At 36.3% G+C, this 23951-nt stretch overlaps 1 protein-coding gene across 2 annotated transcripts in view; it reads right to left on the bottom strand.

Annotated features, from left to right (window-relative positions):
- The window catches only part of SMARCA5 (SWI/SNF related, matrix associated, actin dependent regulator of chromatin, subfamily a, member 5), a 39251-nt gene extending 15772 nt beyond the window's left edge, over positions 1-23479 (bottom strand). The window contains exons 1-11 of one of the 2 annotated variants that reach the window (XM_026499413.4): positions 23171-23479; positions 22769-23034; positions 19333-19407; positions 13751-13917; positions 10206-10306; positions 8385-8485; positions 7452-7631; positions 6189-6344; positions 5963-6094; positions 4497-4565; positions 1089-1198 (exon numbers count right to left, since the gene is read on the bottom strand). In XM_026499413.4, the coding sequence (XP_026355198.1) occupies positions 1089-1198; positions 4497-4565; positions 5963-6094; positions 6189-6344; positions 7452-7631; positions 8385-8485; positions 10206-10306; positions 13751-13917; positions 19333-19407; positions 22769-22945 (1268 nt within the window). In that variant the 5' untranslated portion in view covers positions 22946-23034; positions 23171-23479. Of the gene's footprint in view, positions 1-1088; positions 1199-4496; positions 4566-5962; positions 6095-6188; positions 6345-7451; positions 7632-8384; positions 8486-10205; positions 10307-13750; positions 13918-19332; positions 19408-22768 lie in introns of both variants that reach the window. The other variant, XM_048212218.2, reaches the window with a different exon arrangement.
- Positions 23480-23951: the final 472 nt, after the last annotated feature.

Raw genomic sequence — 23951 nt, 5'->3', positions numbered from 1 at the left:
ACAATTCTGGCTGACAGAAGTTCACCAATGTTTAGAGATTTTTCTTCCCTTAACACCGACTCATGTCATAGTTCTGTTATTTTAGAGCCATACAACTGCTACCTTATCAAAGCCTTCCAAAAGTTTTAAGGACACTGAGGATGGACTACCTTCTACAGTAGTCCTCTTTCCCAGATAACATGCCATTTCTTTAAAATCTATCCTTTCTGTCCTTTTACCAACAACCCCAGCCCCTTGCAAATACTTATCAATATTAAGTACGGAATTAAATATATACTTGAAATGTAGTATAACCAGTAAAGAATAAGGTAGCTATTTATTTCTCTCCTTTGAACACTACACATATGTTAATATATGCTAAGGTAACATTATCTTTTTCTACAGCCATTTCACATTGCATTGTTGATTCAGGATGACCTATCTGTAAAAAAAAAAAAAAAAAAATTTAATACTTAGTGGTTTCTAGCCTTTTGGATTTCATACAGCCAGAAAACCTTCAAAAAAAAAAAAAAAGAAACTTATAAGATTTTCAATATTTTTATAATTCCCTACAGACGTGTTTAAAAATAGCTACCTTGTATTGCCACCATAAATTCACAAAAGGAATCCCGCCTAAAATAAAACATTCACTCAGAATGGAGTCTTTTAAATTAAATATATGTAACAGCCTCTTCATGGACTAAAAGAAATTTTCTCATATCTTTACAATCTCCAACTTCATCATATTAGCGCTAATCCACAATTCAGCATTTATGAACCACCAAGATAACTATATGTCTGCATCTGTGCCACCAGTTTCTCCTTAAAAAAACGTAAGTAGAGGGGTTTATATATGTATCCCTGTTTAATTAAATGCCAACTTTAATCCTTGGATTCATAAGCTTCCCATCCTGATTGTAAGATAAAAGTTTTAAGACTTGGTATTATAAATTTAATAAGCAAGTCCTAAATTACATGACCAGAAAACTCTTCAGGTTGAGCTCAACAGAGCAAACAATTATTCTTTGTAGACACAATTAGGAAAACAAAATACAAATCAAAGTTAGTGAAGAACCAACAGTGATTTTAAAATGTCTAAGAACACATACCATTCCCTTTGCATTTTGCTGAGACCCACATAGATTTTAACTTCCTTCTTTGGAGGCAAACTCTTTTCAACATCAGCTTTAATTCGACGAAGGAGAAATGGACGCAAAACCTTAAAGATCAAAAAGAAACGGAAATGATCTTATCTATAATTATTTCAGGATCTCAAAATTGTTTATTAAATATATGGAAATTTATCTATTTTTTTAATTTCTCCCTTCCAATATAATTTGTTATTACTGAGTTCCTGAAGGGTAATACAAGATCATTACTTATTCAATACATGTAATGAATATACACTTGCTATACCATCATAAGACACCAAAAACAGTAAGTTTTGATGCTTTCAACATTCACTGACTTTCAGATTTAAAACTAGTTACCATCCTCCCTTACCTATGGATTCAGTTACCCACGTCAACTACAGTCCAGAAGCAGATGATCCTCCTCCCAATGTAACATAAGGTCAAGAGTAGACAAACACTGCATCACAATGCCTACGTCATTCACCTCACTTCATCTCATCATGTAGGCATTTTATCATCTCACGCATCATCACAAGAGGAAGGGGGAGTACAATAAGGTATTTTGAGAAATATAACTATATATATTTATGTAACTTATGAAGTATATATGTTTATATAACATATTTAACTTATAAGTTTATGTTTTATATTTATATATATGTATATAACTTGTTATAAAATATTATAATCATTCTGTTTTTTAATTATTGCTGTCTTATCTTGCCTAATTTATAAATTAAACTATCACAGATATTATGTATAAGAAAAAAGAGCGTATACAGAGTTCGGTATTATCCATGGTTTCAGGCACCCACTGGTAATCTTGGAATGTATCACCTGCAGACAAGGAGCCAAGGGGTTGGGGTGTTCTACTGTACTTTCATGTAGATGGTCCAACAGTACTTAGAGCTAGGTCCACATTAAAATGTTTTTAGGGTTAGTTTTTAAATTTACTACCTTTTTGGTGGGTGGGGGGAATGGATGAAATAGGTGATGGGGATTAAGGAGTGCACTTGTGATGAGCACAGGGTGATGTATGGAATTGTTGAATCACTGCATTGTACACCTGAAATTGATATAACACTGTATGGTAACTATACTGAAATTAAAATAAAAACAATAAAAATTTTACTACCCTTTTCTTATGGAAGTAGGGCATAAATTATACAAATCAGGACTACACAGTTCAATAAATTTCAATCAAGTAAACATACCCATGTAATCAACTATCACCTAAATAAAAATAGAATACTGCAGAAACCCTTCTTGCAACGTTCCCAGTCACTATCCCCTCTTACGTTTTAACGTCGTAGATTAGTTTTGCCTGTTATTTTCTTTACATACATAGAATTATATAGTATATACCCATTTTATCTCGTTTCTTTTATTCAACACATTTGTAAAACCTATCCATGTTGTATGTAGTTCATTCTTATAAAATTTCAAAGTATCTACAAAACTAAAGATTCTTTATTTGTATCTTCCTATGTTCTATTTACACTAGCTTACAAAAATACGATAACACAGAAATTAAAAACTGGTGAGAAAAATAATCAGCAACACTTCTCTAATGTCATCATGTAAGAAAGCTAGTATAAATAATCTTCGCCAACAATCAGCAGCCACTGCCAGATATTTTACTAAGACCTTCAGCCACCTGGCCCTCTTCCAGAATTGTCCAGGTAAATGCAGCTGGATAAATCCAGGTAAAACCAGCAAAGGAACCACTCAGCCAACCCATAAACTCTAGGATTACTAAAACAGATACTATTAAGGGTTTTTTGGTGGGAGAAGGGAATATTTTGCAATAATAGATAACTGATACATTAAGTAAAAATGATCTCATTCCTAAGTATACCTATACTGATTCTGAATTTCCTCTTCTATCATGAGACCACAGGAGTTAAGGTGGGGATTTCAAGACAGAGTACAGAAAGGGAGCGACCAGACCTCTTCTCCCGATCTGATAAGCATTTTCATACTACTGTCTGAACAAAATAAACAGCAATGCCAAAAGTGGGTGATTGTTATGTGGATTGAGTCTGCTTTACATACATGTACCTATTTATTAAAGCAAAGTCTACATATACACTCCATACTCTAAATGCTTACATGCATTCAATGCTAAATGCTATCTAATTTGAAACAAAAATGTCTAAGGGATTATCACCTTCAAATATTTAACATACTAAAATTTCAGTACATGAGAATTTTAAAGTCTAATTAATTTATATAGAAACAAGTATTTAAACTTTCATAAACTTAATTTTTCCCCTATTCAAATACCCACTATGAACAAGGCATTGTGCTAGAGATACAGATACGTGTTTCCTCTTTTGTGTTTACAATGCAGCAGGAAAAAACATGTAAATTAAACATTTCAACACTCAGCGCAAAGTCCTATGTTAGAATGCCATGATTATTAAAGATGGGATACAAAGAAGCTTCTAGGCTGGCTTCATCCAGAATATTCATGGAAAAGGTGACATTACCACTGAGAGCTGGACTAGGTTAGCAGTGAAGAGCAAGAAAGGGAGTACAAGATGTGGCAGAAAGGATTTGCGAAGACAAAGAGACTGAAATTAGCACAATGTTTACAGAAAACTGATAGTGGGGTGAGAAATTCTAACAAATTAAATTGACAGAAGAAGTGAAACAGAAGTTAGAGAATGTCAGAAAGTTAAATCATGGGGGTTAGGGAGGAGACTGACCCCCCCCCCCCAGGGGACACTTGCAATGCCCAGCAACATGCTTGGTTGTCACAAATGGGGACATATTACTGGCATGTAGTGGGTACAGGTGTCAAGAATGCTATTAAACAGAAAAACCACCTTCCCAGTGCCCCTCAAAATTATCTAGACTGAAATGTCAATACAAGTCAAGAACCCTTGCATTAGGTCATGAAAGGCCTTACAGGCCACACTTACATGGTCTGGCTTTATTCTGCTAGTCAGGGTATCATATTCTGGGTTCTGTTTGAGAAATTTATCTACCTACCAACTGTCACTTGTCAATCTTCATAAGAAGTAAAAAAGCTATTTATCAAAGCAAAAACAACACAGCTTGCAATGCACTATCAGTTGCTTATACACAGAATTTAAGAACAAATGATGGACCCCTTTAGCCTCTAAGAACCAAATCTCTTAGATTTGGATTACTTTTTCCACTCATTAAGTTAGGATTTCATCCTAGGTTCTAATACTAAAAGCACACGTCACAACCCCCCAGCCCCCAGAATAAGATTAAACAGTTAAGTGACAGGATTCAAATAGATCTAATTCTAGTCAATATGTTTTTTTGTTAACAGAAAAATAATCCACTAATTTAAACCTCTATCATTTTTCCCACTGGAAATATGCTTTAACCTTATTCCGAAACACTTACCATATGAAGCCTCTCAACTAATTTTTGATCCCCAAGGCAATTGTTTGTATCAAACCATGAATCAAAGTCCTAGATTAAAAAAACAAAAAATAAATTAAGATCAGAAATATTAACTACAAGCATTAACCATAAATACCCTATTTATGCTAGACATAACAATGAATTCTAGAATTAGTTTAGTATTTGAGCTATGAACTGCAAAAAACATTTGGTTCAATCCCATATTTTTCATGTGTCATTGTTAACAATTCATTTTAGAACTACCTTGAGAATAAGATTAAAAACATCAAGATGACAAGTTCCACAATGATAAACAAGAGTTGGAAAGGAAGTTCTACAGAATTAGAGAATTAATATTCTTGAAAAATATATCTTTAGAAAAGCTGAAAAATTAAAATCACTTTAGTTTGTTCTCCAAGGCTACTCAGATTACTTAAACACAAAGTTTCCAGAGCAGTGTCAATTTTATTTAAACTTACTAAACTACCGGCATTTCATTAGTATTTAGGTAGGATCCAAACAAGGATAACCTCCATATTCTTCCCTCTTCAGCACATCTGGTATATATCTGTGCTTTGTTAGTAAACATAATCTTAGAATTAATTATGTTAACTACAAAAAACTTTCACAGATTAGTAAACAAATTAAAGTGTCAATGCAGTAAGACATCTCTAAAACAAAAACATCAAAATACACAAAAGCAGAACTAAAGTATTTTCCTGAGATTGATTAAATGTCTTCCAAGAACACAAATTTCTCTATTCTTTTATAATGATCCTTAACACAACCACCCAAAATTAGCCCTTTCGTAGCTCACTGAGCTCTTCAAAAGCCACACACATGCGCAGGCTCTTTCTCTCTCTCTCCACCCATGGAAGCAAAGTTCAAAAATGAACTCTGGGTCAGCAAAAAATTGTAATTACCAATAGCAGACTCTTAATATACATACTATGTTCTTAGGTACAACCAACAGTTTGAATATCTATTTAACCACTTCTATCAGTGTGAATATCTATTAAAAGGTAAAGATTAGATTCTGTTTGTTAGACCATATAAAATGATGGCTAGACAGATTTTACCAAATTTGAAGACCATCCTGGGGAAACAGGCTATGTGAAGTTTACAAATTTCCTTGGGAAATAACCTGAGCAGCACCTTAAGGACACAAGCAGTCCATCTACAGCCGCTGAAATTCAGGCCAATGTGACTACCTATTTAGAATGTGAATGAATCCATGACATTCCAGAGAGAGAAAACAACTGATTTATAAAATGATACTGAAATCAAAAGGCACAAAAGTAAACTCTCAGGATGCATAAAAAACTTATAGGTTACACCAGGCTACATAAAAGCGAAAAATTACCAATTATCTCAAGCAGTGCTGAAAGGCCAATTTTATTACAAAAATGTATAGCATTAAACAAAAACATTAATATTACAACCAGAAAACGGTAAGACATACTTACGTCTGCTGAATTAAAGACATCTGGCAACAAAAAATTAAGAAGTGACCAGAGCTCATGCAAGTTGTTTTGAAGAGGTGTTCCAGTTAATAATAGTCGATTTGTAGTCTTGAATTCCCTCACTATTTCTGACAACTAGAAGAATCAAATTCATCATTAGAATATTCTACATACTGATCAAATTCTAAATGAAGGCACAAATGATTTTCGCTTCCAAATACCAAATTACCTTGGATTTTTCATTTTTGATCCTGTGAGCTTCATCTATAACTAAGTACCTCCAATTAAATTTTTTGAAAACAGACTTCTCTTTTATAAGCATTTCATAAGATGTTACACATACATCCCATTCTCCTGGTAATAAAACATCTCTGACAAAAGCAGCCTGTGTAGGTAGCAAGAGAAAAAAATCACATCATGTGGAAATTAACTACACATTAAACATATTGATGACAAGTAATCTAATACATAAAAGAGGGTGGAAAATAATAAAAAGGGATAGTTATTTATAGTACGTAGGCATCTAGAACCAGCTCAAACTAGCTCAGAATCATTTCTAAGTGTCCCAGCCATTTAACAAAATATAACTGACAAAACTGATCAGTGCAAAATTCGACAAACTAACTCTTAAATGTCTTCTCTTCATTTCCACCAGGTGCTGAAATTCTAAGGAAACGGGTTTAGAAAGAGAGGGCAGTTTCTGCCATAGAGTGAAGACTCAAGGATGGTTTGCAGTAAGCATTTTCATTCCTTTCATGTTTACAGATCTAATAAACTTTTTTATTATTACTCTTATTACACAAGTAAAGAACTAAAGCAAAAAGTGGTTTGAATTGGGCTCCAAAACATAAAAAGCAACTTGGTAACTTAAAATACGCTGTTATCTATAAAAGGAGAAAAGCAATGAGAGCTGAATGAAGAGAAAACAAATTTAAGTACATTATTCTTTGATATAGTAAACTTTAAAATCTGAACTTTGTATCTTCAATAGTATCAGTTCCATTAATCCTTCCAGAAAATGTCAACTGACCAACATTTGAACTTACTTCAATAAATACCATACCAACTCACCAAAATACTGTGACCCAGTCCATCTTTAAAAATTATGACTATTAATTACTATTATGTAAATCAATCTAAAAAAAAAAAATCTGGCTCCTCACATTTCCAACCAATTCGCACAGTCAAAACTTCTTTTAAAAACAAGAATGTTGCTTCTAGAATGAGAACACACCCTTTGACTTTATATAACCAATCCCAAAGTAAAAGAAACAAACTAAACTATACTCATATGGTATCCTACAATATACAACTCTTTTCTCCAGTAGGATTCTTCATTACCAAGACAATATTACATTTGCAAGTTACTAATACTTGTGAAGACCAAGTTTATTACTGGACTCCTTCACTTTTATCCCTCCTCTCGTTATCCCCAAAACCTAAATTCAAATTGTTTAAATATCAAAAAAGTAATGAAACATGAAAAGCTTACTCTTTGTTCCTTATCTCCTATCAAACAAACGGATCTAAGTGTTGGTACCCATCTCTTGAATTCACTCATCCAGTTGTGTAATGTAGACTTAGGAACCAAAACCATATGAGGACCAGGAATGTTTCTATAGTGTTTCATGTACCCAAGAAGAGAAATTGTTTGAAGAGTCTTTCCCAGGCCCTGAAAGAATAACCACAAAGCAATGAAAATTAAAACAAAACAGACACCCATATCTTTATTTCCTGACACATAAAAACATTTAAAAGAAAACCTGTGTGTCTATGATAGCTAACAAAGGGCAAAAACTTGATATGTTTCGATTTGAGCTGTGTTACGTTTTTAATCTTCACAAGTCTATAAATAGGTACTACTAACCATACCCATAAGGTCCAGAAGTTTAAGTGACTTTTCCGAAGTCACGCAGCAGGGCTAGAATTAAGACCCATTTCTTTTGACTCCATACTTTCTTCAAGCAATTACATGTTTTAACACTACAGCTATATGGAAATTTGGAATATTCACTACATATCTATTAAGTAGTAAACAAGAAATAAATGTTTTGAGGCAGAACTGTACAAGCTGCCACCCTTGAGAAGATTATCACTGATAATAAATCAATTAATCCCACTTGTGTTTTATAAAAGTGGACGGAAATGGCCAAAACAGTATATTACAAGAGTCTACCAAAAATATGTTTCCTAAAATGTATTACTTTTAAGTTGATTACACTTTCATAAATAATAATTCCTCACAAATGAAGTATAGATTCTGCTTATGTGACTAAACCAAGTTTGACAGAGATTAGTTTGCTAACAGTTCTGGATTGTAATCAACAAAAATTATGTTACACTATCTTAACTTTTATAAATTTCATGGTACAAAAGTACTTTAAATGACAAAATATGGCCTTCTAAAAAACTACTAAACACATACCATTTCATCTGCAAGGATACCATTGATGCCATTCTCATACAAAGAAATGAGCCAATTTAATCCTCGGACCTGATAATCCCTCAGTTTACCCCACTTTACATCTAAGAATAAAAGAAAAAACACAATGCATGTTTTAAAGACACAAGAAATACAGAAAGGCAGTCCCCTTCATTTGATACTCAGTGTTTTAACTTGGACCTACATAGGTTTACTCTGACTTTTCTGTCTTCAATTTCAAGTCATTAGAGATAGCTGCCGTGATCTGGAGCAGAGGAGTGAATGGATAGGGACAATAACCAAGCGAGGGGGAAAAAAAAAACCAAACCCGTGATTGTAAAGCATCAGAGTGCCTACCCCAATCACTCAGTTCCTGTTACCCATATACTGGTCCTAGGGACTCTCTCACCTCTTTATATTCTTTTTTAATGTTATCACAAGTTTCTTTTTAAGACTTTATTTATTTGAGAGACAGAATGAGAGCAAGAAAAGGGCAGAGGGAGAGGGAGAGGGAGAAGAAGACTCCCCGCTGAGCAGGGAGCCAGACGTGGGGCTTGACCCCAGGACACTAGGATCACGACCTGAGCCAAAGGCAGACACTTAACTGAATGAGCCACCCAGGTACCCCGCAAGTGTTTCTAAACCAAGTGTTTCCACCCTCCATGGTAACCCAAATAGACATTCTCTGGGGATTTAGTCTTCCTCCTAACAAAGGGGAAATAAGACAGGATGTATAGAGATTGTTTTCCCTTTACCTTTTCTAAGTTACTTTTCAACAGGTCCTGTAAAGAGAGACAGTATCTCTTTTGGGGTTTACTACACATTTCCCGCACCAGAATAATTACTAAGTATATACATCACAATCACCAGATCTTTTTAACATGCACATCTTACCCTATCACCTTTCAAAAAACACTGCTTTAAGATGAAAAGCTAACCAAATACTGGGAAAACTAGTTCCAATGTAGGAATGTGAGAAAAAGATAATTCAAACAATTCAAATTTCCTTCCCCCTTTGTACCATATATCTGGCTCTAGTCTCTAACTTCATGAACAAAATGGAAACTCGGTATTCCACAGCCAAAAAAAATTTGAAGATACATACTTTAAACAGATTGCTGAATTTCTAACCAGATACCATCTTGCCTGAAGTTCAACTTAAGAGTTAGTTATAGTTAATTAAATAACAAGTCCAAATTGTATGTCCTATATTGATCTTGCTAAATTTTTGTCGTTCACAACCACTACGATCACACAAACCAATTATCAAGTAAGAGGGAGAAAAAAAAAAGAAAGAGAGGAAGGAGATCAAAAAAAAAAAAAATGCTAGGCTGCAGTAAAGACAAATGTGCCACCAGACTATCAAGATTATATTGAAGTAAAACTTAAAAACCTGGTTAACCGGGTTTCCTTTTAGAAAACCAATAATAATAAATGTTTCAGAAAAAAATTTAAAACAAACTAATACAAAATCCTGACACCAGTTAACAAAAGTCTTCATGAAGTACTTTTTTCTTTTTTTTTTACACATTAAGTTTTCTTATCTGGGACAAATAAAGGTAAAAACCATTCCTAGTTTTACATATACATTCAGGCAACAATAAACATAATGGCATTTTATGCCCCTTTGAAATACAGCACCACTATCACACTACTATACTACCATTTCCATTAAAAAAATCTGATTTCACAATCAATTTCAAAAGATTACTAAAAATTCCCTTTTTAAATTACAGCCAAAACAAATCCAAAACTTTAACCAAAGGATGTCTCAAAAGGGGATTTTTAAAAAATCAAATAGTTATAAATATGTATATAACATACATGATGGAGAATCTTCAAATCGAGTGCAAACATTGGTTGCTTTAGAGCTTTCTGTTAATAGTTCTTCATCTTCCTCTTGCTCTGTTCTACGATGTCGATAGCTGTCAAGTTCAAGATAAAATCAATTGATTAGCACTTTCAAGCTTTAACTACCAGCTACTATTTCAACATAATAGTCAAGTGGCTGACCAAGATTCCACATTTTTAATAGGCACTTAAATTAAGGCTTCTCTAGAGAAGTGGAACAGCACAAATTATTAGTAAACTTAAACCTGAAATGTTTTACATGGCTTTCTAAGATACACATAAAATTGTTAAAATAGAGTAAGATCTGAGATAATGGAATAATCTCATTTCAAGGAACTACACAGTCAGAAAAATCTCATAATCTCTAATTTAAAGTTACCTTTTTAAGTATTTTTGCCAGAAAATAGTACCAGAAATCACATTTTAAAAACCATGTGTTTTTTGTTTTTGTTTTTTAGCAGACAGCAAGCACAAGGGGTAGGGGCAAAGGGAGAGGGAGAGAAAAACTTAAGCAGACTCCATGCTGAGCTCAGAGCCCAATGCAGGGCTCGATCTAAAAACCTGGAGATCACCACCTGAGCTGAAATCCAAGAGTCACTCAACCCACTGTGCCACCTAGGCAACCCTTAAGAAGTACAACTTTCAAAAGGATAGGATTATGCCCTTGGAGACCACATAGATGGACCCAGAATAAATTATGCAAAGTGAAGTAAGTCACACTGAGAACGACAAATATCATAGGATTTCACTCATATATGAAATCTTAAATAAATAAACAAATAAATAATAAACAAAAAGCAGAACCAGAACTACAAACACAGAGAACTGATGGCTACTAGAGGGGAGAAGGGTGGGGCAGTGGGCAATGAGTGAATAATGGGAGAGGGACATAAAAGCCTCCAGTTATGGAATGAGTAAGTCACAGGAATAAAAAGCAGAGCATAGGAATACAATCGATAATGCTGTAATAGCAATGTAATAGAACAGATGGTAGCTATATGCTGTGATGAACACAGTATAATACATAAACTTGTACAATCACACTAAAATGTACATCTAAAACTACTGTAACACTGTAAGTCAACTACACTCAAAAATTTTTAAACAAAACCAACTTTCACTGTGATAAGCATATAACATAATGTATAGAGCTGTGGAATCACTGTTGTACACCTGAAACTAATGTAACATTGTGTGTCAACCACGCTTCTATTAAGAATAAATATATTATGTTTTTAAATAAGTAAAAACTACAGCTTTCACCAAAAGCTGCAGACTACGCAGAAGAGAGACATAGGGCTTAAGCAGTGACTCTTAGCCAGAGATTTATCAGAATTACTCAAAGCTTTTTAGAAATGCTCAGATTCTACATCCCAAGAGATGCTGGGATACATCCCGTTAAAAACTAATTTTCTGCAGTTTTAATATTGCCGAACTTCTTAATCTCTAAAAGGCCTCAGGTTAGTAAGAAGTACTTACTCTCCAATTCTGAAGCTTCCAATTTTGTACCTTCATACTTTCAACAAATATTTTCATTTAAATTAGAAAACAGTAAATCTAATTTATAGCTTGAATTCTACCAAAACTACATGTTTGATGGAAGAGGATGATCAGTCCTCTCAAAGCATTCCTCTGAAACTCAGACCAAGACAGTAAACATATGCAAGAATATTCTTGCTTGTTTTAAATGCTTCAATTTAGAATGTCTTAGTATGTTATTTCTCATACTTCTCTGCATTCTAACCATATGAAACTTAGTACAAAGATGCACCCTCAATCCTAATTTATTCTCCACAAACTAGCAAAGAACTTCAACTTTTTTTTTTAAATAAAATCTCAGTCTATTATCAAGACGGTTGATTATTATAAAGCTGAAGATAAAGGCTGGAATATGCTTATTACTTAAAACTGAGGATTCGCTGAATTTACATTCAGTAAATGATGGAATGAAGAGAAAAACATTTATGTCCTTATACTTAAGGACAGTACCATCACCCTAATTACTTTGCATAAGCTAATGGCTTGAAGGATAGAGAAGAAATCTGTTAATCAAGACTCCCTCTCCCCAATAACACCAGTAAGACCAAGCTGAACGATTATATATTTACTACAGAATATCTTTATCTTATATAATCTTAGTAAAAGTGTTTCTTTTCATGACATCCTATTAACTACCTACATCATAAAAATATCCATTACAGTACTTGGCATTTCCAGAGCATGAGACCTGATGCCGTTTAAACAGCTGCAAGGGGTGCCTCGATGGCTTAGCCAACTCTTGATTTTTGACTCAGGTCATACTCTCTCTGAAAAAAATTTTTAAAATTTTTAAATAAAAAAAAAAATAGCCACATGCAAACTTCTCAAGTCTAAACAATTTAAATACATCTGAAGTACAAATGTCTCTTAGGAAGTTTCGTAAGTATTAAAAGCACTCTGGTTATACACAATGCATAATGTGTAAGATACATTAGATGAGTAGAATACCCCATATAAAATTAAGGTATAAAATACCCCATATAAAATTAACAGAGCCTGGGTGGCTCAGTTGATTAAGCGTCTGCCTTCAGCTCAGGTCATGATCCCAGGGTCCTGGGATAGAGCCCCACGTGGGGCTCCCTGCTCAGCAGGGAGTCTGCTTCTCCCTCTGCCTGTCGGCTCCTCCTGCTTGTGCGCTCTCTGACAAATAAAATCTTAAAAAAAAAGATTAAGGTATGCTTATGCTTTCTGATGAAAATCCCTTCAAGGTACAGCTCATGTGTCCACGTTTCTGTAAACTGCATAGTAAATTAAACAATGTTGAGAGCTTGTAATTTCCTCTTTTAAATAACCTAGTGGATTTAATTAGATTATTTTTCATTTTTCACTTTGGGAATTACATGGTCATTCCAGGGAACTGAGATTACCCTAAAGCTATTAATACCAAATCTATCAGTTATAACTAATTAAATATCTTAATTACCCAACCAGCACAAAAATTCCAAGAAAGTATTTATAAACTGAACGTGTAGAGTTATTTTACACATTTTAAACAACCACCCAAGGGCAACATACAACCTGACACTTCAATTTGCAGAAGGACAACTAAGTAATAAAAACTTTAAACTGCTATGACATAAATCACAACATTCCATACACAAGCAGAGACTTCAGATAAAAGCAATCTCCTTGATGCATGTATGTGGTTTATGCCTACAGCATACCCCAAATCAGACCTAAAGTCAAGCTTGGATTATTCTAATTAATTCTGTGGGATGTTTAAGTAGGCTGCTTAACATCTGCATTTGTTTCCTCTCCAAGGAAAGGATAACATCTGAATTCCCTAACAGTATAATGCCATAAAAGCTAAGGCATTACACATTATTCTCATTTATACACGTATGGCTACATACTGTCAAGCCAACTGGGACCAAATAAATAACAGCCCTAAACAGTTTTTTTAATGAAGTGATTTTATGCTTCTAATGAAGATTATCGAAAATAAATGTTTCAACTATGAAGTATGAACTATTACTCACTCGCCAACTGATAACAAGTTTTGTTTCTCATCCTTTTTTATTCGTGGGCGCCCTGGTTTCATCTTCAAAGGTGAAGTTGGAGTCTTCTGAGCAGCAGGCTGGATGAAATGTGCAAACAGCTCTGTCTGCTTTAATAAATACTCAAATCTATTTGCTCGGTCAGTTTGCTGCAGAAAAATTTTAAGACACATTTTATCAGAATATAAATACAACTTCAGAAATCAAAGTTTCAGCATGCCTCTAAACAATGAACTCAGCAATAAAAAGGAACTACTGAGACATGCAAAAACATCAATGAGTTTCAAAAGCATTATACAAAAAAAAAAAAAAAAAGCAAAGCATTATACTAAGCAAAAGAAGCCAAACACAGAAAGACTACATACTATGATTCCACTTACATGAAATTATAGCTAGTGACAGAAAGCAGATATGAAGTCTCAAAGGGATAAAGACAAGAGAAAACTTTTCAGGGAATGACAGAACTGTTCTACATCATGACTATAAGGTGGCTGGCTGCATGAATCTGCCAAAACTCACTGATTTAAACTTACAACTGTCATGTGTCAATTATACATCAATATAGAGGACCATAAAATAACAAAAAAATTAAGACACTCTTCAATACAAGTGAATTTATTCAGAAATGGGGAAAATGCATTGGTCATTTATCAGTTCAGCTGTGCCAGATTTTAAAAAGGTATCAGGTTAAAAAACATTAAGCTGCACCTAGCTGACTCAATTGGTAGAGCACAAGACTCTTGATTTCAGAGTTGTGGAGTTCGAGCCCCACATCAGGCACAGGGCTTACTTTAAAAAAAGGGGGGGGGGGAACGCCTGGATGGCTCAATCGGTTAACAATCTGCCTTTGACTCAGGTCATGATCTTGGGGTCCCGGGACTAAGCCTCATGTTGGGACTCCCTGCTTAGCAGGGAGTCTGCTTCTCCCTCTCCCTCCCCTCGGGATTTCTCTCTCAAATAAATAATAAAATCTTTTTAAAAAAAAAATCTGTGAGGGGGCGCCTGGGTGGCACAGCAGTTAAGCGTCTGCCTTCGGCTCAGGGCGTGATCCCGGCATTATGGGATCGAGCCCCACATCAGGCTCCTCTGCTATGAGCCTGCTTCTTCCTCTCCCACTCCCCCTGCTTGTGTTCCCTCTCTCGCTGGCTGTCTCTATCTCTGTCGAATAAATAAATAAAATCTTAAAAAAAAAAAAAATCTGTGAGGTTCATGAAATATTCATTAACCCAATGTAGTTAATACTAGTTCTTCCTTTCATGTCAAATATCTGCCACTTTGAAATGTTCCCTATTATCACACTAAGAGAATGGAAAAATATGAAACAAAAAAATTTTAGATCCTTGAAATCGACATGCTTCTCCATGATAATTTTCTGTAGAAGACAAGCTTCAGTTTTCTGTTTTTGAGGATTACAAACTATTTTAAAGTACTGACTAAGATACTTCTGTGTATTTTGCAGGATTTCATTTCTTAATGCATATATAATAAAGACCATGCAACTAGAAGATACTGGGGCTGAAAAAGTCTATCCAATTATTGTAATTTTAATTTGGAATCAAGATAAATAAGCTCTGAAAATTAATTCAGATTGGTCAGAGCTAGACATTTTAAGGTAAAACCTATTCTGTAGTATTCAAAAACCACTAGGTATTCTTCGCTTCTTTCAAAAGTTTTCAATAAACATTATCTTCTTAAATAGCTGTTCAATTTAACAACTACTTTTGTGTATCTACCAGAAAACGCACTTTTTTGCTCATTATAGTCCAATATCAAAAATAAACCTAAGGGATTGAGATTGTCAGAAGGTGATAAATGCTCAGAAAATAAAGCAGGGTAAAAGAAACAGAATGGCACTAAAATTTTAACAGGGACGACCAAGAAAATCCTAAGACATAATGTTTCAACAAAGATGGGGGTACCCCCTCCCGTCCCCACTCTTAGATCTTATCACGCATCTCTAATTTCCAAAAACCTTTAATGGCTCTAGATGTTTTAAGATTTTCAAAGTGTCCTTCATGACACATCAGAACAAAAATATCCAAGACCTTCTACACAATCAAGTTTTGAACTACTGCCTTAAGGAATTAAGTATAAATTTCACCACAGTTCTATACAAGAGTCAATAACTTCAGAATTCTCACCATTCATTCATCCAAGTGGTAGTGGAATTATAAACTAGTTGCAAAGAACCAAAGAGTTCAGAACAACATTTACAGAATAAGCTTTCAGTAGAATTGTGGGAAGGGTTGAAGAAAGAAACAAGTGAAGACCTTGGCTGAGAATAAGAATATTAAAATAAAAATGATCTGAGATCTTAAAGAGAAGGGAGAAAACTAACAGATCCTTAAAAAGGAGAAACAACAGAATAAGATTAGGAACCCGAAGGACATTAATCATAAAATCAAATGGAAGATTAAAATCAATAGCTTAAAACCAGACTGGGTGGCTCAGTCTGTTAAGCGGCTGCCTTTGGCTCAGGTCTAATCCCAGGGTCCTGGGATCAAGCCTCGCATGGCGCTCCCTGCTCAGCAAGGAGACTGCTTCTCCCTCTCCCTCCACCTGCTGCTCCCTCCACTTGTAGGCTGTCAAATAAATAAATAAAATATTTAAAAAAAAAAAAAAGCTTCTTTATCTAAGACAGGAGGAAATGACACAGGGCAGGGACAGGCCATTCACATTTGGAAATAGGGAGGAAATAAATTGAAGAAAGGCCTGTAATTATTTGTGGAAGAAGTCTGAAAATAAGGATGTCAGAAATGGAATACAAAGTTCATTCAGAGTGGTAAAGTTTTTAAATAGCTAAATGGACTGCTGCACAATAAATACTGAAAGCCTGAGAGTAAAAACCATAAATCTATTCTGGTACCAATCAGCACTATTATTTAGTTTTCTCAAGTAGTATTCAGCATCCTTGGTTCAAGAATCAAGAGTGGATACTGAGACTTACCTATGGTTAGAAACTAACAAATGATAGGGGAGCTTGCTTAAAAGAAAAGTAATCAAGATCATGATTGGTGAAAAAGGAAATAACTAGGACACTGAAAAATATGGAAGAAATATATGAAGAGATTTGGAAGAGGCCAGATCATTAAAGGAAACAAATATAGAAAGTCAACAAAATAACCCATTCAATTGAAGAATACTGAATAGGGTAATGGGGAAAAGAGAGGAAGTATTTATGAGGTTAAACTTGCAAGACTATTAAAATTATGAAGTACCATCAAGGACAGCTTGGGTATATATTAAGAGGAACTTAATAACACTAAGTAGATATGTGAGGTCGAGAAAATAAATTCAATTTTGTATATTCCTAAGAAAGAAGTACAAAAGGGACTTAAATGTCCAACAAACAAATGAAAATAATATGATGGCTGGAAGCATCTGGGCTAAAGATAAATATTGACAGAGAAAGACAACTATCATATGATTTCTCTCATCTATGGAACATAAGAACTAGGAGGATCGGTAGGGGAAGAAAGGGATAAAGAAAGGGGGGGTAATCAGAAGGGGGAATGAAACATGAGAGACTATGGACTATGAGAAACAAACTGAGGGCCTCAGAGGGGAGGGGGGTGGGGGAATGGGATAGACCGGTGATGGGTAGTAAGGAGGGCACGTATTGCATGGTGCACTGGGTGTTATACACAACTAATGAATCATCGAGCCTTACATCGGAAACCGGGGATGTACTGTATGGTGACTAACATAATAAAAAATCATTAAAAAAAAAAATAAATAAATAAATAAATAAATAAAAAGAGAAAACATATAAAAAAAATAAAGATAAATATTGAGTAGAATTCAGTTTAAAGAAAATCAATGATAGGGTCACTTGGCTAGTTCAGCCAGTGGAGCATGTGACTCTTGACCTTGGGGTTGACTTTGAGCCCCACATTGGATGTCATGTTACTTAAAATCTTAAGAAAAAAAGAAAAGAAAAGAGAAAGAAAACCAATGACTGTTGAACTGTTCGAGAAGAAATGTTTAGGATGTGATGAAGGAGGACAAAGGAATAGTCAAGTAAATAGGGTATCATCAAGGGGGGGAAAAAGGTCTCTCAAGGCAACTAAAAATTTTGAGGAGGGGTCGACAATATCACACACAAGTGAGATGAAGAATGAAATGAAATTAAGCTATAAACTGGAAATGAGATCCACTAGTACAGTGTTAACAACAAAACATAAATTGTGAAGGGCTGGAGGAAATGATAGGAAAAGTGGAGCTGGCAAATATATCTTTAAGGCTGAAAGCAAAGAAAAGCTATGGGACAAATACAGATATGTACATCTACAAAATGTAACAAATCCTATATGTCAGTTAATAAAATCTTGTCATTTACAACATGGACGGATCTAAAAAGTATAATGCTACGTGAAATAAAACAGAGAAAGACAAATACCATATGATTTCACTCATATGTGAATTTAAGAAGCAAAACAAGAGAAAAAATGTCAGAATCTTTAAACAGAGAACTGGTGGCTACCAGAGAGGGGTGAAATAATTGATAAGCACTAAGCAATGTACAGAATTAGTGAATAACTATATTGTACACCTGAAGCTAATATAACACTGTATGTTAATTACACTGGAATTTAAATAAAAAATAAAAATGTCATTTATATTTTACATATTACTATGTTTATCATGCACATTATGTATGCATATACATAAACACGTGTTCAAAAAATGCATGTATTTTTAGGATTTTGAAGCTATTTAAGAGATTCAAAATATCTACTGATCTTGAAGAGAAGATCAAAGGTTGAGAAGATAGTAAGTTTCAAAAAATATTTGTTAAAATATACTATGGACCAGATATTGTTCTGGGTGCTGAAGACAGATTAAGACATTGGTTTCACTCTTAAAGAGCGTACTGTGATGTATTGTATAGTAGTAACATAAACAACATGTAAATAACATAGTAAAATAACATGCTATTTTAACTTTTTAAGATTTCAGTACAATTAAACGAGTTTAATCCACATAAAGCACTCAGAACAGGGCCTAGTACACAGTAAGTATTTGCTACTAGCCATTATTATTACTGAATCTGAATTTAAGTTTAAAGCTCTTCATAGGTTATGGTTTAAGTCATGCTAAAAAAAATTTTTGTAACGTAGGAAATGTGAGCTGGTTCTTCGAGGATTCAAGTATAATAACATGATGTGCTCTTGTTGTAAAGTTCTCACGCATATTGCAAAAAATGCTGTGGACAAGGAGTATATATTATTGTCTCTGTACCCAGTGGAATAGAATGACAGATGCAGAAACACTTTGAATAACTACTTCTCTGGTCTTTTACTGTCCTCACTTCCTGACACTAAATCTTAAAATAAAGGGGAGTAACATATCCCATATATTTACATAACACTATTATGTGTGTTCATGTTTTATTTCTGTATTTGCTTTACATAGGTAAGTAACAAAAATTATAGTATCCCATGTTACACATATTTCAATTGGGTATCTGTGCCTCAGTTATAAAAATTAAATGTAGATGTTTGGTCCCTTCAGTCACCTAGTTAAAAATTATTATAGACTCTATTCATATACCTAGAGCATACCATTTTTTCTTCGTAGGTAGGATCTGGTTCTTGAATTTCTTTTTGCTTTCCAGGAGATGCATCATCAAATACTTCCTGGTAGGAAGGAAAAAATCATGGATTGTTCTTCAAAAATAGTTAACACACCATTATTAAACTAATTTCTGCTCAAAACTCATTCTAAGTAATACATTTCTATCCCAAACTTGCTAGATACTTAACTGGCTATAATCTAACCTGACAGAGTATCTTGATGAAATTAAATGCCATGATGCTAACAACCTATTTAACCCAAATACGTAAACTGCGTGGCTATTGGCCAAGATTGAAACACAAGACTATTATCTACATCATCCTAGAATAGAATAACTTTCAACAAATCTGTTTTTCTATTCAATAAATATTATGAAACCAAATTAAATAGTATATAATGTGAAGAAATCATGTTCCCTTTTAATCATAAAACTGCAGTATCCACTGTGCTCCTACAAAAATATACACCTAGAAATCACCATCATTAGTCACCCTGATTTCTATCTTCTGGAAAAATACAAAAAATTTATCATGCATCCTAAATCGAATACTCCTTAACTACAAATTAGTAATAAATATCCTTTCTTGCAAATTTATTCACCCTGGCATTCAAAATCCCACAAAAAAACAGCAACAACTACTCTGCAAAGTTCTACTCATCTGTCAAAAAAACAACTAAAGAACAGTTGGTAAAAGTACAATTTTCATTAACAATGTACAAATCTGTTCTTGGCAGTATGTACTATAATAAAGCTATCTGTAATTAAAATTGCGGGACTGGAGCCGGTACAGTACCAGAACTGAGAGGTCAAATTACCTAAATTCTAATCTAACTTCATTGCTAAGATCTCTAGGCACCTGTGTTACCTTTAAGCTCACTGCAAATTTCTGGTGTCCATGAATAAAAATGATAAAGCCACCTACTAGCCTACTTCACAAAATGGTACTAGATATCAAAAGGTCAAAATATAGTAAAACATGTTTTCCAACAGCAATCATTATTTCTTTCATAGTTTAAAAAAAAAAAGGATTTGGACTCCAGAACTGAGGTCTTATGATTATTTGGTATATAGTGTGCCTATCTATCAGTCTACTCTGTTGGCATATAGTATACCTACCTATTAGTCTGATCAACAGTGAAAGACAAAAAGGTTCCATCCACGTTGCCAAAAAAATCATAATAAACAAAAAAGAAATTACTCCCTTGACTTATCGGTACCAAGCAAAAATGAAAATTTAACTGAATATATAGGAAAGCTAACTAATATTTCTGGGAAGGTCCGCTTTGTCAGAAAGAATTTGAGAATGCAAGCTTTCATTTATTTTCTAATTTTGAAAAACACCCACCTTAAATTCTACTTTCAAACAAGAAAAAGGCATTTAAGATTGCCAGATATATTATATATATATGCTCAAACCCGTATTTATCAGTGAACCTCCATGATTTCCGAATTTAGTTAAGAAAAAAAGACTAAAGTACATTTACTTTTAAAAAAAGTTTTTAAATCAACTATAACATGAAAAGAAAAAAATCAAGACTAAAACTAGTCAGGGAAGAAACTGATAAAAGATGAAATTACTCATGTTCCTATACTGAAAAGGTAAAAATAACTAAGTCATTCTTCAAGAAATAAAACTGTCAAACATCCTTCTTGTAAGAATATGACAGGGTAAAAATACGTGGGAAATGGGTCAGTTTCAGAGCCAGACCTGGGTTCTATCACAGATTCTACCTATCAGAAGACTCAATTTCTTCAACTGGCAAATAAATCTGGCCCAGACTTCATTTGGTTCTTGTTATCCTATCAATATCCATACTTAAATTCCACTTAAATATAAAAATAGCAACTAAAAGCCAGTTTAGGCTTTAAATTACTCTTTCTTTAAATAACATCTCTCCTGAGACAATGGTTGTTATTCCAAAATTCGAATGACAGACCCTTTTGAGAAGCTGATGAAAACTATGGACAGCATTTTGCTGAGAACTGTCCATTTACACACAAATGCTTTCAGTGTCAAATATTTTCAAACCCCCTCATACCATGGAGCAGGAATCCAAGTTAAACAGACCTGGTAATCCAAAAGAACCATTTAAAACCTTAAGAAAAATAGGCAACGCTAGGTTAAGAATTTTAAACAAAAATCAAATCACTTAAAAGTACAGATCAATGTCCTATTGCACTAAACCTACCGTCACCAAAAAGTTCTTATAAACTATTAACATAATGTTACTTCACGCTAGATTAGACCTTTGGTGCCCAAGTAAAACTTTGGTGCGCCAAACGTTCCAGTGGTAAACTGCACTTCCATTTACTTATTGTGTTAATTCTCCATCAAAGATCCTTTTTTAGAGCAGTATTACCTTCACTCCTTCTATCTAAGGATGGAAAAATCCCAGAAATCTTTGGGCTGCGACTATAAAATATCTCAAAACAGATCGAAGGCCAAGAATAAAATTTGGAAGGAGCAAGCAATCACTTTGTTCCCAGACCTCGCAAAGTCTTGGAGCACACCCAAGAGACCCGCCTGGCAGCTCCCCAAACTTTCCACCCCCGCAGCACTGTCACCATCCCCTGGCCAACTCCAGCCCTTGAAGGCAGGCTCGGCAAGCGAGCAGTACCAATTTAAAAAAAAAGAAAAGAAAAAAAGGGCCAAGGCCCAAAAGAAGGAATTGCGCTGGACTGAAAGCCAACCACCCCAGACTCACTAATTCATCCATTCGCTCATCCATCCCCCTACCCAAATTAGATGGGGGTCCAAGACAGCTGCTCTTGCCTCGGTCGCTTCCCTCCCTAAGGATCAGTGCCTGGGAGGAGCCTCCTCTCCCTTCACAGGAGCAGCTGCGCCCCGCTTATCCCCACTGCGCACTCGGCCATCCAGCTCTAGCCATTGTTTCTGCCCAGAACAGATACCGCCCCCGCAAGGACCGGGATGGAGAAGAGAGGCCCGAGTCCTCGGATGCGCTGCATTTAAATGCCTTCCCCACCCCGCGCAACCTTCCCTCACTACTAAGGGGCATCTCCCCCTCCCTACCCGCAAGTTTAGTGGAAACTAAAAGCTAGAAACGGAGATGGGTGAGGGAATTATGGGAGTCTACCGAAAATAAATAAATAAATAACCGGGTAGGTCCCTCTCGGCCTCAGTAATCAATATCATGTTTAATAATAGCTCCGGAGGATTTGGCAAGGGTCGCTAAAGAAACAAATAATGTAAATGTGAAGTTCCAGAAACCCATCGGAGTCGGCGTGGGTAGGTTAAGCACAAGGGCGCAAGGGCGAATCATTTCGGATCCTAAGGGTCTGAGGCCGAGTTTGGATGCAGGAGGGGTGGAGTACGGCTCTGCGTCTGATCACTAAAACCCGGGCGAGGGAACCAGCTCCTCCTCCCCGCTGCGCCCTCTCCCCGCGCCACCAGCCACCCTCACCTCCATCTCGGAGTCCGCGGGGCCGGAGCTAGCCGCAGAGGGAGCCGCCTGGGCCGCGACGCCCTCCGGGCCGCCTTTGTTGCTGCTGTTGCTCACGCTGCTGGCGGCCGAGGCTGCGGGCTTGGAAGGCGCGCTCTCGGGAGGCGGGGGTGGCGGAGGCTCGGCCGCGGACGACATGATGTTCCGTCTGCGTCACTCGCTGCTGCCTGAGGCCCGGCTCGGCAGAGATGAGGAGGCCTAGGCCTGGGTGGTTACGTCGCCACGAGCTGACGAAGGAGCGAAAGGACCACCCGAATGCCCCCCCTGCGCTGCGGCTCCGCTACGAGCCGAAGCCCGGCCCAGCAGCCTCCCCCTTTGGTCTGCCTCCTCTTCCGCGGGGCTCGGGATTCGACCGGCGCTTACCTCACGGCGGGAATCACGTCGACGAGAGTGGGCGGGGCCACCTGGGTCACCGAGGTCAGGGAAGGCGGGTTGATTTACGGGAGGGCGGAGGGTTGGAGTTAGAAAAAAGGAAAGCGAAACAGAGACCGACGCCGGGAACTAGCTTCGCCGCCTCCTTTTCTTCCTCTGGGAGAAATCATCTATCTCGCCAGCATCCAGGACAACTACCTACGCCACCGACTTTCAACCCTCGCGAGATTAATAGTTGGCTAATTGACTGGGGTCTGAGTGCGCTTGCGCGTTCTCCTCGCCTCACCCTTAGCCACGCCCCCTCGGGGGCCCCCCGCGGGCTCTAGGGCGACGAGTGGGCGGGGCCTCGGGGGAGTGCTTGGAGACGTACGTTTGTGCGTTCGCTCTGAGGTATGACGCGAACGCAGTTCTAACGGCTGTCCTCCTTGGTCCTATCTTCTGGGCCCGGAGGGGTCGGTGGCGCCACCTGAAAACTCGCACAGGTTTTGCGCCGCCTACTGAAACATGGGGGCCTGTGCTGACTTTAACACTTTACCGCCTCCGCTTATAGGCGTGACGCCATAGCGTTGACGTTATGGTTTTCCCAAGTGACGTCTTGTCTCAGGACAAGTTTCCGTTAGTGTGATATTTTTCGTCTTCCCATGTTAGCTATTTCAGTCGTTTCTAAATTTCTTCTCCTTCGACACAAAGTTAGACGGTATTTCCTCCACAGGCTAAAAGCAAGCGAACTGCCCGCGGCCATGTGAGAAACCTGAGTAATCAAGGAAGAGAG

Source organism: Ursus arctos, unplaced genomic scaffold, assembly GCF_023065955.2.
Source record: "Ursus arctos isolate Adak ecotype North America unplaced genomic scaffold, UrsArc2.0 scaffold_11, whole genome shotgun sequence".
Classification (NCBI taxonomy): Eukaryota; Metazoa; Chordata; class Mammalia; order Carnivora; family Ursidae; genus Ursus; species Ursus arctos.
This window is presented reverse-complemented; position numbering and strand designations above follow the sequence as displayed.